The sequence below is a fragment of the Ochotona curzoniae genome, unplaced genomic scaffold (genome assembly GCF_017591425.1).
Source record: "Ochotona curzoniae isolate NIBS_2020 unplaced genomic scaffold, NIBS_Ocur_1.0 contig_3819, whole genome shotgun sequence".
Lineage (NCBI taxonomy): Eukaryota > Metazoa > Chordata > Mammalia > Lagomorpha > Ochotonidae > Ochotona > Ochotona curzoniae.
Genome location: NW_024466004.1, coordinates 54391745 through 54411226, shown reverse-complemented (window position 1 = coordinate 54411226; position 19482 = coordinate 54391745). Strand labels below are relative to the sequence as shown.

Here is a 19482-nt window from a genome sequence, read left to right as displayed (position 1 = left end):
TATTTGCATTGTGTGTGCTTCTGCCATGCTTGTGGTGAGCAGAGGCTCTTAGAAAGGAAAGAGAAGGGCTTCTAATATACCATCGGACACAGCACTTGAAGGAACAGAGTGCTGGCAAGTGCCCCAAATAACAGTAGTCCAACAATTGTTGAAAAGACTCATTTGTTGAAAGAGTTTATAAATAGGCCCTTGATACTACTAGACTGCAAGGTTTCTGATGATGTCTTACTTCCTCCTCTCTGTCGCTAGGGCCAGTGATTCTGAATGTTCCTATTATTGCATTTTTTTCTTTGTATCATTATTATTGTGAAGCATATTACTTATCATTAAATTATGGAGTAAGTATCAATGAGTTGCCTATGATATTGTCCTCAAACCCCACTTCAACTTTATTACTATATAATTTAGTTTTCAGCTAAAACTTTTTTTTGACAATTTAGCAATTTTTAATAAATTTTTTGAGTTGTGCAGCCATCACCACAGTTTGGTTTTGGTGTATTTCTCTCACCTCAATATTCTGCCCTTGCCTCTGCTCATAGAACACCTAGCTACTTTTGTCTCTATAATTTGCCCCTTTATTAGGCTATTTCACATAAATAGAATTGTGTAAATCTTGCAACTCAACTTGGTTTTTTGGGTTTTTTTTGTTTGGTTGGTTTTTTATTCATTTGGGCCAGCAATGTGACAGCAGTTTCACCGGCAAGTGTCGCTTGTTTTTTTCAGTACAGCCATCATGGTGGTTGAATAGTTGCATATCGAGTTAGCATTAATTTGCATTTCTCTAATGAGTCATGGTGTTGAACATGTTTTCATATACTTATTATTAACTTATAGGTATCTGATGGAATGTCTGTTCAAACTCTTTTCTGGTTTTTTTTTTAATGGTTTGTTATTACTAAGTTTTGGACATTATTTATGCTTGTGTATACTGAATATAAGTTCTTTTACCAGATAAATGAGTCATCGGTGTTTTCTCCTACTTCATGACTTGTCCTTTCATCTTCTTTTGAAGAAATAGTAATATAAGTTCTATCTTCTAGGCTTTATAAGCATTGTGCTCAGTTAACCGATTTAGAAAAATTTCTCATTGTCCAGCACACTGACATAATTCCAAAATAAAGGTGCGTGTAAGGGAATGCAGTAGCAGCACTGTCTCCCACTGCCAGCAAAGTTTTCCCTGGAGAGCAGCAATGCTGCCATTTCCCTCTGCCTCTGAACTTATTTCTTTATATTTAAATTCAGGTTTACAGAAGGCAACTTTCATGGATTTAGAAGTAATCTTTACTGTTCTAGTTCATTTTTCCATGTTGCAATGTTGTTGTTTTTGTCTGTTAAATTTCTATTTGTAGTATTTTTCAAGGTTACAGTAGAGACCAGGGTTTTCCTTAGAAGTACAAGAGGTAGCTAATTTCCATTGCTGCCCTAGCTGGGCTGCAGCTCTGTCCTCCCCATTGATTTTTTAGTTACTTGTGCTCTGCTCTGATTTTTTTCTTATTACTCTGTACTATTTTGAAGAACATTGAAGGTTTTTTTTTAATCAAGTGTAAGACAAATGAATGACATAACACTTTTTCCCCTTGTCTTTTGACAGTGTACTTTCCCCCCAAAAAAATGTTATTTTAAATTTACTTTTTTAAGATACTGTGTTATGATCTGGCCTCAGTTTTGGTTTGGCCAGACTTGGCTATTGAGCCATTTATAGCATGAATCAGCAAGTGGAAGATTTTTCTCTCTGTCTGCACATGCATGCATATGTGTGTACATGTCCTCTGTCACTCTTGAATTCCAAATGATGAATAATAGATCTTGAAACAAAAAAGGGGGACAGGATACATCTACTTGTTCCGTGTGTCATTCTACAGCCAGATCACAGCAGTGCACTGAAAATTAACATGAGCCTTCCTAAAAATCCTCCAGGCTATTAATTCTTTTAAGGACTATTGTTCTCTCCTACATTTGTAGCCTGTCCTTTCCTGGAAAATCCACAGTGTGACTTCTCTTTTGAGTTTTTTGAAGAGAGGGACAGTGAGGTGGCCACTCACAACTTTAATCCACTAAGCTGCCTGCCTCCTAGTCAATTTCAAATGCTCTAGGTGAGGATATTTGTGCAACAGACTGCTTTCCACCCAAACTGTCACATACTTTGAGAGACACATGCCTCATTGAAATGACGTAGTTATTTGATATTGTCTTTGATACCAGGAGGAGGCCATACCTCCAATGCCAATATTTTGTGTTTTAGAAATGTTTTTATCTTGGTGCCTCTTTCTTGGAAGGAAGGCGTCATAGTTGGAAAATAACTGCCATTTGAAAGTCCATAGAGTATCTGATGCATCGAGTGTCAGTTTCATTAAAGGTCTGTTTACTGTACAGGTCAGTACACCTGTGTTATTTGCAAAGGTAAACATTTTAACACACCTGCTCTCAACTTAAGTTGAAAGCGAAAGACTTTAAGATTGGGCGGTTGTGGATAAAACTTGGCTGTCATCATATAAAAAGAGAAAGTACATCATAAAAGTTATGTGGCATCATTGTCTCCTGCTCCCCACCGTGAGTGATTCAGACTTCAAGGAATTCTCTCCTATTTCATCATAAGAAGATAGAATGTACTAATATTTATGAAGTCGTGCTTTCAGTCATTGTTCTCCTGAATAATTACTGATGAGCTGCTTTATGTGCTTCTTGTTTTTGTTTTTAAGTGGCTAGGTGTGTTAGCTAAGCCAGAGGGAACAGGAAATAAGCAAAGGTGAGCTCAGGTAAATTGTTTTGTGGTTTCAGCTGTAGTTCAAGTGACTCAGAGAGCTAAACTTGTGTACCAGACCTGGAGTGAAATGCCTCTCTGTGAGCTCATTAAAAACAGCCTACACAAAAATACCAACAACAAAGATGTAAAATTCTTTTTGCTTTGGATAATATAAAACATTTGCAAGCATTGCCCAAGTCTTTTTCATCTCTCAGTCCTCTAATGTAAAAACCTGGGCTTATGAGAATAAAACTGGTGATTTTCATCTTTAGGAGTGTGTTTTCAGGTTCCATTGAACCCCCCTCTCTTAGAATTGAGCTATTTATACACTGAGTTCACCTCTGATACTGTGCAGAAGGAGCACATGTGCAAGGAAAGGCTTGTGTTCCATGGCAGATGAGTAAAAGCTTCACTGCTTCTCCACCAGCAGCAAATAGCAACCCTGGAGCCACTTGCCATTTTCCCATTTCACTTCTGCCTGCTTCCGGAGAATTTATTTACTCCTTTGCACTGTTCCCAACTACCACTTCACTTTTTCTGTTTGTTTTCATTTTACTTCTCATTCATTTCCTTTGCATTAAACTGTCCTTGGGGAGATTAAACTGTCTTTGGGGGAGATTTAATCCTTGTACTCAAGAAATATATGCTCTAATAAGAGTGGGCAAAAAGGTACAGTTATAATATGTACTGGAGGTGAGATAGTCAAGGAATTGCTGCCTTTTCCATCCTAGAAAAAAGAATGAAGACTAAGCTAAGTTTAAATCAAAAGAGCATAGAAATTAGACTGATGAAAGGAAAAATCAGACTACATGATGAAGGAGTGTTTTTCCACCCGAAGTCTTCATTCAGGTCAGAATGAATGATGAAGTAACAGACTGAGCTTGATTTCATATTTGCTTGTTCAGTGCCTTGAAAGATGTCTTTAACAAGTCAGTATCGAAAAGACAGAATACCCCAGGCTCAGTTGAAGCTTGCTGTAATTGTATTTTCTTTTCTTAAATGTCTCATTACCAATTTCTAGGTTTAAGTAAATCTGATTCTTTGCCTTGATTGCTTTATTCTCTCTCCATTCTCTACTTTGTCTTGATTCATGGGTGACATTGACAAATCTTGAGAATATAGCAACTCTTAATGTGACATGCGTTGTTACATGTACCTTTTTTGACATCAGAGACATAGTACTGATTACTTCCATTCTCCATTTATGCAGATTAGGAGATTCCCTTATAGGAGAGTCCTCTGATTTCTCCTAATTAAACATTGTTTTCCTAAGTCTCTGGAAGTTAAATGAATTAATGCTTGGAAAACAGACTGTGTACTACTGATGATTTCATCTTTAGCACTAGACTACAAAATTTTCTTACAAAAATGTGTAGACAATTGAAAATAATTATCTAATTCATTAATACAAGTTCTGTGAAACTTCACCTGGTCTTGCCTGGGCAATAAAGTCGTTGTTTATATTTTAAGTAAGTCAAGTTTGAATTGTTCTGTAATTTATACTTGGTAAATATTAATGGGCCTGATCAATACCTAGGTAGAATTATTGGATCTTTTTATAAAAGCAGATAAAAACATTTGAATCTGTGTTCTCAAAGCTTTTACTCATTTTTAACCTTATACTTTTATTGATTTTGTAGAGTTGATTGTCTGATCAATTCATATAATCTTTTCATTATTTGGGGTTTATTATTTTTACTTTTTGGGTTCTTTCCTCCTTACTAAGAAATAAAAAATGGTAGACAAAAGTCATTGAAAGAATTAATATGGACATGTTTTGAAATTATTTTGTATTTTAAAATCTAAGTTTCATAATTTGGAATTTGAGGACATAAATAATAAGATACAGAATATAAAATTTATATATGGGGCAAGATGTATATGTACACACACACACATTTATGTGTATATGTTGTGTGTATGTGTATATGTATATTAGCTGGGATATATGTTCATTAAGACCTGTAATACTAAATGAGTATGGATCCGGAAGAAGTTAATGTATTTTTAAATGCATTTATTTTTTTCCTGATAAACAGCACTCCCCTTCTGTTTGTGATCATAAGATAAAAGCGCTGTAAGCTTGTATATGTTCATTTTTACTGCTACATCATGTTGTGTGCTCTTAAGATTGAAATCTCATTCCCCAGGAAGCATTTCTGTCTAAGATTAATTGCCCTTTTAAAATCAGCGTTTGATGTATTCCTTTGGCTCTACCCTGGTTTGGTTTAACCCCCTTTGACCTGACCTCGGTGACTATTACTGCCGCGGCTGAGTCAGAATCCCTCAGCGTGATGCATGCACTTCAGATCTCAGCCTGTGCTTTTTCATGTCAGTGCATTCAATTAGTTGGCATTTTACTAATGAACGTATCAGAGGTTAAAGAGTTTGTCAGACAGAACCAAATTGTTCAGATTAGTGATAATCAAAAAAGTTCATCTCTTTATTTACAACTTTTTCAGAAGTATCGAGTATTTTTCAGAAGTAAATCAAGTTGTTTTCTGCTACATCATAAAACATAAAAATGAAGCCACATACAAAACACAATCGTTAGACTGTTGATCTTAAATTTCTGTTATGTCACATTTGTAAATATGAACTTTCCTAAGTTTTTCTCATTAAAACATATGTGGTGGATGCACTTGGCTCAACACTTCAGGCACTCCTTGGGATACCTGCATCTCATAGTGGAGTGCCTGAGTCCAGTCGGGGCTCCATCTCTACTTCCAGGTTCCTGCTACATGGGTCAGGGAACCAAACAGAATTCCTGCGCCTGCCTTCCTGCTGGCCTAGCCTTAACTGTTGCAGGCTTTTTTGAAGTAGGCAGGCAGATGAAAGATCTGGGCAGGTAAAATGACTAGGTACTATAGAATACTTATATTTGATCCTTAGCTGTTTTGTGCTAATGTGTGGCACAAGGGACCAAGTGCTTAGGCTATCTTCCTCTGTAGTCCCAGAAATGTAACTAGGAAACTGCAGCAGAAGCAGATTGGCCAAGTTCAAATTGGCATTCCAATATGGGATGCTGACATGGCAACCCAGCAGCTTAATTTACTGAGCCATAGGCCACGAGAAAATAGGGCTTATTTGATTTGTAGACGATGTGGTCTATTTAATGTATAGATAAGCACACAATGCAATTAATCCAGATAATGTCATTTTATTTGCATAATCATTGAGCACAGGATTTTATTACTGTCCTTAATTTTTAAAAAGTAAATAGAAGACACCATGTAGCATAAAAATAAGACTGAATAAACTTCTTAAAACCTTTGTCTGCCGATCACATAATTAAATGTGATTTTTACATATAATTAATCTATCCAGTACTTAAGGAATTAGTTTATTCCTTTAACTTCATGTGACTCTTTACGTAGTAAAACGTGATGCTTTTTAAAAAAAAACTGGTTTTCTGTGCTTTGTCTTTATGCTTAAGGTCTCATTTTGTTTCTGAAATAGATAATGTTTACTTCAATAAATACTTACTGCCTCAGTCACATTCCCCTCCCATCAGTGACCAGGGACTTCTCTTACAAAGGGCCAGTGACTCAATGGTTAGTTTCCTCCTTGTACGAGTCACCGAAAATGTAAAAACCAAGTCTTATTTTGTAGGCTCTACAAAAACAGACTGATGGCAGGTTTGGTGTGTGGCCATAGTTTGCCCATGCGTGCTTTCATCTTAAAATGTTTATAATGGGGAATGCATCTTCCTGCAGAGGAGACACAATTCCATACCTTATATTAGCACCAGTTGTTTATATTGAAAGGCATTAGCATCTTTATAAAATATGATTGTAATATGTCAGGATCTCTCTTTTCTTTGGCAGTCGAATCAGATCATCTGAGGAACATCCTGTAAGACTTCTGAGAGAGCACTTTGTGTATTCTAGTTTAGATAGTTCTCATGACATTGTTGTTTTTTAAACTAACAACTCGTGGATTTGAAGTTGTGCATTATGAGGTGTTGTAGACAATTTCAGCTCTCTTCCTTGGGCTGGTAAATTGACTTTTGCAGGACCTATAGTGATCCCAAGGCCATGCATATTTCTCAATAATGGTGACTGAAGGGTAGTCCCTTTCAGGAGGCAGCAGCAGCTGAACCAGAAAGAACACAGCCAAAGGAGAACTAGGTTCAGGTTAATGAGACAGAAAAGACTTGAGCTTCTTTGCGTTACAGCAGGATTCTTTGCCACAGGAGGAACTCTGTACTGGAGCCCAGGGGAGAGAAGCTGTCTCACTCAGCCTTCACTTTCGGTGATGTCATCATGTATATCAGAGGAGCTCACCAGTGCCGGTCTTTTATTCTTTGATTGAAGTCATTATAATAGATGCTGAGCTATATTCATCAAATCTCTGTCTTCCACTCAGTCTCCTATTAGAATATACAGGAAGTGTCGACTCTGTACTATTCATCGGGGCTGAAATGCCACTGAGTTCAACCAGCAAGAAGAGTAGTCATTCACATCATGTCTGTGATATATTAAAATTATCTTGGGGTCTGTGACCCTGCTGACAGGTGGCTCCCTAAACAGAGCTCTTCACTGGAGGTATTCAGCCACCGCAGGAGGCTTCAGTGTTTTTCTGCTTGACTCTCCTGTTTGTGAAGAAAAATCTCTTCCTCCTCCTCCTGTTTCAGCCACATAGAAGTGCAGCAAAAAGGCCGGCAGTCGGTGCCAGCACCTGCCTCACTTCTTGGAGAGACAGTTTTTGGTTCTTTAGCCATTATCTAACCTCAGATATCCAGTTATATAGCATTACAAGTGGACCAAGAAATATTTTCTCCAAAAAAAAAAAAGTAACCTGTGTGAAAGAAGATGTTAGAGAAGCTGTATGTCTGATGACAGTCTGAAAGCTTCAGACTAACTCTAAAATCCCAAGGTGAGCCACACAGGGTTTATTGTTACTTCTTCCTTTGCTCTGCCTGTTTCTCATCTCAAGCATCACATTCTGGATCCCCATTTTGACACAAAAATACAAATTCACCCAGAGCTTGGTTTACTTAACCAGTGTCATCTAATGTTTCCTTTCTACTGTTAGGAAAAAAAAAAAAAACTATTCTTAATATTTCACTGTTCCCTTTAATTAGTCCTGATAATGCTGTGGTGCCCAGTGATTCTTGATATTTACTGTTACCTCTTGACTTATCTGGAAACTTTTTAAATATTGTTTTTGTTTGAATAACCAAAGCAAGGCAATCTTACTGGTAGAGCTTGTCCATATAGTGTGACTTGCTGTCAGAAGCTGTCCTCTATCAGCAGCATAGCTGTCCAAGCTGCAGTAGCATTTCTTCACTTTGCTGTGTGATAGGCACCATGCTAAGACACAGGGGACACCATGATGAATAGGAGAGAAACTGCAGTTGCTAATTCAGAAAACTTCTGTCCCAATCTAAGAGTCCTTACAATTGTATTGTTGAAGGGAATTGGGAAACAAACAAAAAGTAGATAAATACAGGTGAAATAATTAGATAAATATTGGCAGCAGTAAAATAATAAGCCTAACACTGCAAACCATTCTGCTAAGGGGTGTATCAATCCTGACCATCTTTCCCACTGTGTGATTAAGTTAGTGACACTTTTAAAGTGTCCCCAACTTCTAAGCCAGAGAATCAGTGTTGCATATTCAGGGCTCTACTAACAGCATTTATGAGATTTTTTTTTCAAAGCGTCTAAGTAGTGCTCATATTCTCCAACTTCTGTTGCACAACTCATAAACCCTGGCAAGCCTGTGGTTAGAGCAGGGGCCGTGGCTTGCTTTCAGGAGCTCTGTGTCAGGGCGTTGTCTCCCCTACACTGAATTGGGGAGCAGTATTTGGGTGCGAGTCGTAAGCGATTTCTTAGGTTTCATCCAAAGGTGACTCTGTCTTAAGGAAAACTTCACAGATGAAATTTTCTATTGGTACACTTTCATTTTTGACTCAGTGATAAGTAGGAGGGAGATTCTGAGAATATAAAAGGTATTTCAAGGAAATATATAGGAATATGAGGAGAACTACAGTGGAAATATTTTCAAGTATTCGAAGAAAAGTTTAATACAGTAAAACGCTGATAATCAAGAATTTAACAAGGGATGAATCATTCCAGGTAGCTGAGGATTTAATTATTTGAATATGGAACATTTGAAAAAAGCATCCCCAAAATTTAAAACCATGTCTTCTACAGTATTCTGTTTGTAGATTGCTTTTTTTTTTTTAAATTCATGTTATTCATGCCAATACACTGAAAAGAAGTCAGTGTGTTAACCCTGTGGTCACAACTATGTTAAAAAGTATAGGGACAGGGCCTGGCCTAATGGTTAATATGCAGCTGGGGGTGTCCACATCCCCCATTTCAGAGGGCTCAGCTGTGCTCTAGCCCGGCTGCCTGCTAGCACGCACCCTGCGAGGAAGCAGGGGAGGGATCCCGCGGTTGGGTCCCGTTGGCCTGATGCAGCCCTGTGCGCATTTGAGAGCATGAACCAGCTCTGTCTCTGTCCCTCTTAGGTCTCTGTGCCTTTCAGATACATAAAAATGAGTAAAGGCTGGCAGAAAGCTCAAGCAACAAAAGCATCTTCGGGTTATTAATATTAGCTGATATTACAAGATCTGTTTCCACAATTGCTTTGAACCGCAGCACAGTGATTAGGGGTTTGTTTGGCACATTTTTTTTGGTGTGTGTGTGTCAGATTTTTGCTTCAGCATTCTTTATCACGACTAGTGTTTTTCTATCCTCTTTTCTGTCATCTCCCCCAGATTGTACTGCCTCTTACTAGGAAATCTGAATGTTTCTTGAGGGTTTCTAGTTTCACTGTTATCACCCTACATTGTTGGTTGGGTTTGCCCAGACCTTAGAGCACTAGAGATTCTAAAGTGGAGTACTTCCCACTGCTAGATTCCATGATTTCTCTGTTCCCTGTGATCGTCTGCCTCCAGGAAGCTGAGAGGATTACACATTGTTGTATTTCCTGGGGACATAAAAAATAAAGAATTCTGTTGATTCTTGCTAGTTACTTTATTTTGCAGAATTTGGTTTTGCTTTATTTCCCTATGATAATCAAGAGTGTTTCTGTTAAAGCTTGTTGTGCATCTTGTCAAAATCATGAAAAGGACAAAATTAGTCCTTAATTTATAATGAAGTTTGAATTTTAAAACAACATGATTCACAACACCTTTTTTTTTAACCTTAAGGTGTTGGGTCTTGGCAAAAATCAGGTTTCATGATTGTGAACCAGGATTCATTGGGACTGTTAGTTCTGTGATTTTAACTGCTGTTCTAAAGGGGGATCCCTGAAGCTTCTTGAATACAAAAATATAGCTGAAGGTGTCATTATAATCAACCAAAGCTCTTGTATATTTAAAAATCTCAAATCTTGATCTGTCTCTTAGTGGTTTGTAGCTAAATTTTCCTGTGTACTTTCAAGACACATTAGCTTGCTTCATATACTTGTCAATTTCTGGTAGCCATATTTTAAAGTATTTAGTGTGTAACTAAATTAAGTTTTGGTCAGTGGATATGATGGGCTGTTTTCTCCACTGTAAGTTTCATTAACGTCAATCTTAGGTAAGCACAGTAATTAAGAAAGAATGAATACTTTCACATGTAACAACATTTTTTTATCAGAGTTCCTATAACCTGGCCCTCAGGTTTCTGTTTGAGGTGATACATTTGCAGCATTTAAACTTTCTCCATGTCCATGTTTCCTATGTCGGGGATGGCACCAGCTTGCAAGTCCATTTAATACACTTAACCTCAAAAGACCAACAGATTGTGTTTTTTTCTCCATTTATCTTGGCCCTTATTAATTATTGCTGGTTTTCTTTCTTGGACTAGATGGGGGAAAAAAGAATCAAGTAATGATTCATGGAATTGAGCCAATGTTGGAAACTCCTCTCCAGTGGCTGAGTGAGCACCTGAGCTACCCGGATAACTTTCTTCATATTAGTATCATCCCTCAGCCGACAGATTGAAGGATCAGCTGTTTACCGGAATGGAATCATCCAAAGCTGACCGGGAGCGTGTCACCCCTGAGCTTCAGACAGTTCAGTGGAGGCACCCTGACCAGAAACACTTGGTTGCTGTGAGCCAAACAGGAAAAAGATTCCCTGTGAGATAAGGCACAGGGCCGAGCTGTCTGTGCATCAGCACTGCTTTCCTCCACTGCCGTCATGAAACCTCAGCTGCAACAGGACCACTGCAGGCCTTCTGTGTTCTGGAACCTTTGGCCTGAGAAGAAAGTGGAAATCTGTGCCACTCGGTGTGTATTTCTGATGAAGCAGTAAACAGGGTATTTCCTAAGGTGGCCATGGTTGAACTTTAGCTCCAGAGAGTGGAAACATTTGGTTCAATTTTCAAGAGAATTAGACTTAAGAAAGTAAAAGAGAAATTCTGTTGTCAATAACTTGCAGTAATTTTTTGTAAAAGATCGAATTACAGTAAACCCGTTTTTTCCTTAATGAAAATTTCCTATGTTTACAGTCTGTCAATTGGTATGCAAACAATCTTGTAACTTTGATAATGAACAGTGAGAGATTTTTAAATAAAGCCTCTAAATATGTTTTGTCATTTAATACCATAGGATTCTGTCACTTTTCAGCTGCTCTCTGACTCACGCACAGCAGATCACTCTTCTCTATGTTACCATGTTCCCAAGTCTGTCAGTGCGGGATGGATCCTGGGCATAGGAGAACGTGTCCCAGGAGCTGTCACACAACTTTCTGCTGCCAACTATAAAATCTGTGTCTTGACATGGTGGCAGTGTAAGCAGTGTAATTTTCTCTCCGTGCTGTGTTACTGCTGTAAATTTGTCAAGTCATGTCATGCTGAGCATCTGCCAAAGGCAATTTTGCAGTATGGAGGGAAACCCCATTGCTTTCCAAACCTGTGTCTTCATTGGCTCCAGGTCTTGTGTCACTGTGGTCCCCTGGCAGCCAGGCTTGAACACAGAGTCTCTGCCTCCTGACTAGAGTCACCAAAACTAGCCAGGAGTCACTAGCACTCTGACCCCAAGGAAGGGAGGACTGCTCCCTTTGCTCAAACTGAGCAGCTACAGTCCTGCTGACCAAACTCACCTGTGTGTCTGCTGTGCTTTCTCCTATGCTAAGCTTCACTGTCCATGTCGATTGTTGACCGCTTCGAGAATGCTAAAAGACCTATCATACAATGATTTTTAGATCCCATAATAAAAAGTAATGTTTTTCTTGCAATTATATGAATGTTGAAGTGAGAACCTGCTATAGTACTCATTGCTTCCTTTCTTTTTTCCTTTTTTGTGACTACTCATTTGTAGCAGATTTACCCACAGGATAAGAACAAGTAAGCCCAAGATGAAATATTCTTCAGTGGAAATCCAAAGAAATAACATGGGGTATCAGTTACAGAGAAATAGACATAAGCAGAGGGAAAAAAAATGGACCACATAAATAAAAGTGCCGTTTTAGTCAAGGCAGGAAAAAAATAGCAATGTTTGAGTTACGTAAGAAAAAAAAATCCATTGACTTGTATTTTTGCAAAAGAGGCTGGTCTGAATATGATTGCTCACATTAGAAGTGTTCATTCGTCTATTGGGTGGAGGGATTTTCCCGTTCTGTGTTTTGACAGACTCAAGTCAGCCTCAGCAGTGAGAAGGGTCAAAATGCCAGAGGGTGCTAAGCGGTGAGGGAGAACGTGTGGTCAGAGTGGCAAGCTGAGCCATTTGCAGGGACAACCCCAGGGGGAGAGCTTTACAGGGGGCTCGAGGGAGCTGCTGCGCTTTACCTCCAGATTGGAAAGTACTGCCTTGTTTTTCACTTACCTCTTCATTATTATACCAACATTGTAACTATTCTAATCCCAAGTAAGTCAAGTCCGCAGTAACCCAGAAGCTAAAAACCAGAAGTTTGTATTGGCTTAAAAATGTATCTATATTTTTGTTTCTTTTTACTTACATTTTTATGGTTTATTTTAAAAAGAAATAATGTTGTGTCTGTCTTGAGTTCTAGAGATTGGAGGTGGAATTCATATTTTTAAAACTACCTATTGGGGGAGATCATCAAGATGTCCTTCGTGTTAAACCTGTTACAAAAGTGACTGAGATGAAGGTGGGTGGGTGTTTGTCATAGCAATAGAAGGTGCTGGTTAATTGCCTGCGCCTCACCTCACCTGACTCCAGCTCCTGGCTCCAGCTTCCTGCTGCTCTGCAGCCTGAAAGTACAGTTACAGCTACGTGTGTTCCTGTGACCAATATGACTGACCTAGATTGAGTTCCCAGCTCCTGAGTCTGGCCCAGCCCAATCCCAGCCCTTGTAGGCATTTCTGAGGGAGTGAGCCCACAGAGATGCGAGCTCTGTTTATCTGGCTCTCAAAGAAAACAATATACGGAGGGTTCGGCGCTGTGACCTAGTTGCTCAAGTCTTTGCCTTGAATGCACCAGGATCCCAGATGGGCACCAGTTCTAACCCTGGCAGTCCCTCTTCCCATCCGGCTCCTTGCTTGTGACCTGGGAAAGCAACTGAGGACAGCCCAAAGCCTTGGGACCCTGCCACCTGTGTAGGAGACCTGAAGGAGGCTCCTGACTCCTGGCTTCCGATTGGCTCAGCTCCAACCATTGCGGTCACTTGGGGAGTGAATCAATAGATGGAAGATATTTCTCTCTGTCTCTCCTTCTCTCTGTATATCTAACTTTCCAATCTTGAAAAAAAAAATACAGAAAGGATGAAGAAGGCAGAAAGGAGAGCACCCACTCTCAGCATACTTGTTTAACTTATCCGGGAGACATAGTGATCCTCAAGAAAGTGAACATTGTCATTGTTAACCAAAAAGGAATAAATTCAGACTGGATAGAAGGAGTCATTGCTTTTCATTTAGGTGACCCCAAAGTGGGAAGAGCTGACTTGATGATAAGCCCCGTGGTTGCTGTTTTTGTCCTTGTAGACCTGCAGTAGCCTGTTCAGGATTCAACATAGTTAACATACCGGCATTTACATATAGGGTGATTATTCAGACCACAGTTGCACAGTGTGACAGTCTGTTCCATAGACTATTCTTGTTGTGTTTATCCTATTCACTGGAAAGTAGATTGATCATTTTGTAAGCGAACAATGCGTAAGACTTTACACTTGTCACAGTAACCTCCAGGGTGTGCAATTTTTTAATAGACTGAGTAATCCTTAAATTTCAGAAATTTTGTTCCTATTATATATAAGAGAATGATACTCTCATCTTTTATTTATAGTACTAAGCAAATTGTATTTCCTGTTCATAGTTATATACAAGCCAAAATCGTGGGAAAAGATAGGAAACAACATAACCACATTAAGGCATCTTTGGTCACTTTTTGGGATGGGTCATTCAGACACCCACTTGTCTCTTTTGAGTTCACTTATACAAGACCTTGAAAGAAATATTCACCTCCTGGTTTGAAAATATTCAAAATTACAAAGTAACAAGAGAATAGAAAGAGTTGCATCTTCTCAAAACATTGTAATTACAGTTAGTCCTTATTCTAATATTGTATGACTTATGATTTTTGTTATTATTTATTTGGTGGGGCAAATAGAATGTCTGGTTCACTCTTCAGGTGCCCACCCTGGTTGGGCATTTGAGACCTCTGGCTGAACCAGACCAAAGCCAAGACCCTAGAACTGTGTCCGTCTCCCAACCATGTGAAAGGAACTCAGCTACTTGGACCATCTCATCTCCTCCCTGGGTCTGCACTGGCATGAAGTGGGAATTCAAAACCATAGCTGGGGTTGGAACCCAGGCTGGATGTTAGGTGCAGGTGTCCTGCCTGGCATCTTAACTGCTAAATGAGATGCCTACCACTTTCTTGGAATCCCTGAACTTTATGATGACACAAAAGTAATCCAAGATACATTGATATCAAAGTTCTTTTGCTGTGTTGCCTCAGTAGATCATTTGCAAAAAGCACCCTTCCAGTGGTCACATGTGAGTTATAAATTGAGTCTCCACATTTATTAGCAAATACAGAGCCCGCTATTGAATCTGATGGGCCTTGAGTAATGACAGAGTGAGGAATTCAGATTTGAGATCCCAGAGATAGTTTATAAACTACCTGGATTTTCCAATGCTTAACTATATCTATTACAGAGAATATTTAAAGGGCAATGAGCTAGACATAGCTGAAGATTGCCTGCCAGTGGACTTTGACTTTTTTTTTCTTCAGGGGCTAGTGTTGATTGCTCTGCAAGTGATTAGCTTGTCTTTCTGCTTCATAGCTTCTCCACGCCCACAATACATTGTTTCCTATACATTGTTTTCAAGGAGTGTCTGGCATATAGTTGGTGCTTAGCAAATGTGTCCAAAATATCGTTTTTGTAATCAGTGATAGGGGCAAGGTTTTGGCCAACCATTGAAGACACTGGTTAAGATGTCTCTGTCCCATTGGCTTGATCTGTGCCTCTGGCTGCTGATTCTTCTTTCTAACGCAGCCCAGGGGGACACAGTGATGATGGCTCCAGTACTGAGTTCCTGCCACCCCTGGGGGAAACCTCAGTTGAGCTCCCAGCTTTAGCCCAAGCCGAGGTCTGTTTTGGACTTTTGCAGAATGAGCCAGCAACTGAGAGCTCACTGTCTCAAATACAAGCGGTGGTGCATTTTCCTGTTAAAAACACCAGCTGTAAAAATAGGAAGAACTTTGTCATTCAGAGATGAACCTACACAGTGCAGTTGGTACAGGTTGGCATCACTGATGAAGAGTTGCTTACTCAAATCTGCTACTTTCAGTAAGAACCACTGTGGACCAGATCCTTGCGTCAATCCACATTCATTTTAGTTGCAGTGTAGACCACAGGACAGATCTTGTTTCAACATCACTCTAATTTAGGCAGCCCCCAAAGCTGCAGCTATGCTCACCAAGCATCTGGAGGTATTTATTGACTCTGACCTTTTCATAAATGAGTGGTTTGTGCCTTGCTTTGGCTTCTAAGTCTTCTAAAATTTAGAACAATTCCATCGAACATTTCCCAAACTTTCTTGACTGTAGAAGCTTTTCCTCCCCTGGTATCACAACAGCTTACTGAACTGTAGCTTGAGGAAGGCTCCATGAAATGGTTAGGTCTAATGACCTGAAAATTCATAGCAGGAAACTTACTCCGAAGACTGGCTGCTTTGAAGAAGCTCTCAAGTGACTCCTCTCCAGACCAACTCCTGTCTGCTCCTTCCTTCCTCCAGACTGTCCATGCCCCTCGAGAAGCACACTCACCAAGTGTGTCGTACCTGCTGGCACATGTGCTGGGGGTGGGCATTGGGGAGTGTGGGAATTCAGTAGCATCTTAGCATTAGTACTGGCTGCAGAACCTGATGCTGTGCATCCAGACAGGTACTGGAAGGGCTGGGGAAATGAACTGCTGATCATCCTTCCAAATATAGAAGCTAAGTTAAATGCCCTGTGGATCCAGGAAAAATCCCTGTCCATGCTCTGAGATGAGCAGGAATAATACAAAGATGAACACTTGCTCTCCAGGGATTCCCCATAAGAACCACCAGAGCCAGGAGTGAGATGTGACAGAGCCCCAAGTGAAGCACAGCTGAGGGCAAGCAGAAAGGCCTTGGCTTCCCAAATGGCTGTTTCTGTGGTTCTGGCACTTGCTGGAGGTTCCAATTTTAGTATATGTGCTGCCGCAGCGAGCACTACTAGAGGCATTTCTGATCTCACTGGCTGCTCATAGCCCTGAGGTTGTGATGACTTTGACTTTTTATATTGCCCAGTGCATATTTTCCAAATGAGTTACATTGAGAGTTTGCAACTGAAAGTTGGGTTTTGGTATTTGTGTTCTCAAACTCTTAGTTGTTAGCTTTCTTTTACAGAGTAACTCATTGACCTATAAACAGTATTTCATCCACATGGCTTTGGGCAAGGCCAAGAAAAACATTGCATGCCTGACTACCAACTTTTCTGGATCTGCCATCTCAACCACAAGTCCCTGAAAAGTCTTCCTTATTCCTGGCACCTGCAGTTCCTTTTGTCTTTGTGTTTTAAAATGTACTGTGATGCAACATGGAATACCAGGTTACCTGAAGTTTCTGATAGAGACACTGATACTCAACTATGGCAAAGTTACTGATGTCCTCTGAAGATCTCACCAGTCCTGGCGCTAGCCTTGAAAAAGTGAGGGCACACCCTAGGAGGCAGCAGAGGCTAGCTCCAGTGGTTTGGTCCCTACTTGCCCTCTAGGAAAACCTGGACTGAGTTCTTGGCTACTGGCTTCATCTGTTCTGGATCCAGAAGTAAAGGCTGTTTGGGAAATGGATGGGCAGTCTCTGTGTTTTTCCTCAGTTCCCCAATTTAAAATGCAAGCCAAACAAACAAAACACTGGGAGCAAATCAGCCAAATGCTAAGTAGTTTTGAACTTGCACAATCATTCATATGGGCACTGTCATCCCATATGGGAACTGAATTGTGTCCCAGTTGGCCTACTTTTGGTATAGTTCCTTGCTCCTTCAAACAGAAGACAGCCCAATTGTTTGGGACCCTGACACCCATGTGAGAGAACCAGAGGAAGCTCCTGGCTTTGGCCTGGCCTGGCAACAGCCATTGCTGATGGGTGGAAGATCCATTGGCCCCTCCCTCTGTAACTCTTTCAAAATAAATATTTGAGAGGAAAAAAAAATTTAATTGCAAATTCTTTTAGATTTTATAGAATTCCATGTGATGTGTTTGTTCAAACATTTGTAAAGCACCTCTTAGGATATTGCATATTGTAGGAAGGTCGAGACCTGGTCTTTGACCTCTTGGAACCCACATAGGAGGAGAGAAGATACATGAATATACAGCATAACACCTGAAAGTGGCCAAAGGATGAATATAAACTCCATGAGAAAACAGACCTGGGAGATTGTCACTTGGTGATGCTGGGCTTGCCCTCTTAGCATTTGAAACACTTTCTTCAGTGGACACCACACCCTCCCCCTCCTCCCCTCTTTCAGTTTCCTTTGGGTTTAAGTATTGAAATGTCACAGAGCTTCAAGCTTTGGTCCTTTCTCGCTGCACGCAGTACATGAGCCCACCCATCCTGTGTCTTTTTTAAAACCACCATCCATGTGTTCTCTCTAGTACCAACCCGTCCCCTGACAGTCAAACCTAATCCCCTGCCAGCTGCTTGGCGTTCATTTCAGAGCTCTAATCTACATACCAATGTAATGAGGGAGGCAGTCAAAGCCAAACTCTAGACTCTTCCCTGGACTAGAACCCCTTCCATTCTTTCCACCTTAACACCTGCTGCCTAGTCCCCTCAGTGCTAAAATAATCATCTTTAATTCCTCTTCCCTTCTCACCATACAGTATTCATTAGTGAAATCTGAGACATCTACCTTACAATAGACCCGAACAAGTCTGCTCTTTCCAGGTAGCCACCAAGTCCTACCTGGGGTCTACAGTAGCCTCTTACCTGGTCTCCCCATTTCCATCTTATCCCCTTTCACTCTTTGAAAATGTAGTGTGTTTCCTGAAACAAACAACATGTCAGTTCCTTGATCAAAACTTTCCAGTACTTTCACCCCACCCAAAATGTGTATAATCTCCTTAGCAAATCTTACTCATCTTTCCACCACCCTGCATCCAACATCTGTCTCCCTCTGCCTGTGCCGGTATTGTTACTCCTGCTGAGGCTTCTTCACCCACTTTGTCTTTGAACATGGCAAGATTTTTCTTCCACCAGAAACTTGGCATCATCTCTCTCCGGAACTTTGTCTCACTCCCTTAGCCCATCCGGCTGTCTGCTAATGACTATGCCATCTTTTCATATGCCCACCTCCCCCTACTCCCAATCTAAGAGTAACTTCTCCAATTACAGCAGGATGGGTGATCTGCTCACAAGCTATCTGCCCATTTCTGTGCCCACTGAACCAGCTCCTGAAACTTCTGACCAGGGCTTCTGTGCTGCCCAAGCACCTGATTGGCCACCTCTTATCAGAACCAGTTAGTAGTAAGTGTGATGAATTTGTCTTACTTTTTTTTTACTTTTTTTTTTAAAGATCTATTTATTTTTATTGGAAAAGCAGATATAGAGAGAGGAGGAGAGACCGAGAGGAAGATCTTCCATCTGATGATTCACTCCTCAAGTGAAGTTGAGCCAATCCAAAGCCAGGAGCCAGGAGCTTCTTCTGGGTCTCCCACGCGGGTGCAGGGTCCCAAAGCTTTGGGCCATCCTCGACTGCTTTACCAGGCCACAAGCGGGGAGCTGGATGGGAAGAGGGGCCGCCGGGATTAGAACCGGCGCCCATATGGGATCCCAGGCGTGCAAGGCGAGGACCTTAACCACTGCGCCACCGCGCCGGGCCCCAAGTGTGATGCATTTGTAACTAGAAACAATGAAAGTGCTGAGGGTGGAAAGAGACATGGAAGAGAAAATAGAGGACGAATCAACGGAGTAGTATGGGAGTAAGAATCTAGCTGTGGAAAATGTGTTCAGTTTTGTTTTTTTTTTTTAATGTGTTCAGTTTTGAACCTGGATTGAGCACTCATACTTAAGTTGCTGAGGCACGCAGACACTGGGTCCCTGAGGTACATGCACATCCCTCCCACCTAGGGCGCATGGTGTTTCTTGCCTCTGCCGTTGGTTCACTCTGGGCAGGGACCTGGTACCAAGGTTTGCTTACAGTTCCACAAGTGATTCTCATTTGCATTCCCGGTGGCTGATTGGCTACTGAAGATCCTTGCAGTAGAATTCCCAGTAGGCCCTGCAGGCTCTAGCTGCCGTGCGAGATCAGGGCTGGAAATGAGTGTGATTAGTCATCCACCTGGAAGGTGAGTTAGAAACAAGAGT

General features: G+C 40.7%; 1 protein-coding gene across 4 annotated transcripts in view; it reads left to right on the top strand.

Moving 5' to 3' along the window:
- Window positions 1-11290, top strand: part of ATG5 (autophagy related 5) — a 100452-nt gene extending 89162 nt beyond the window's left edge. For all 4 annotated transcript variants that reach the window (XM_040983837.1, XM_040983838.1, XM_040983840.1 and 1 more), the window contains one exon: window positions 10552-11290. In XM_040983837.1, the coding sequence (XP_040839771.1) occupies window positions 10552-10688 (137 nt within the window). In that variant the 3' untranslated portion in view covers window positions 10689-11290. The remainder of the gene's footprint in view (window positions 1-10551) is intronic.
- The last annotated feature ends 8192 nt before the right edge of the window (window positions 11291-19482 follow it).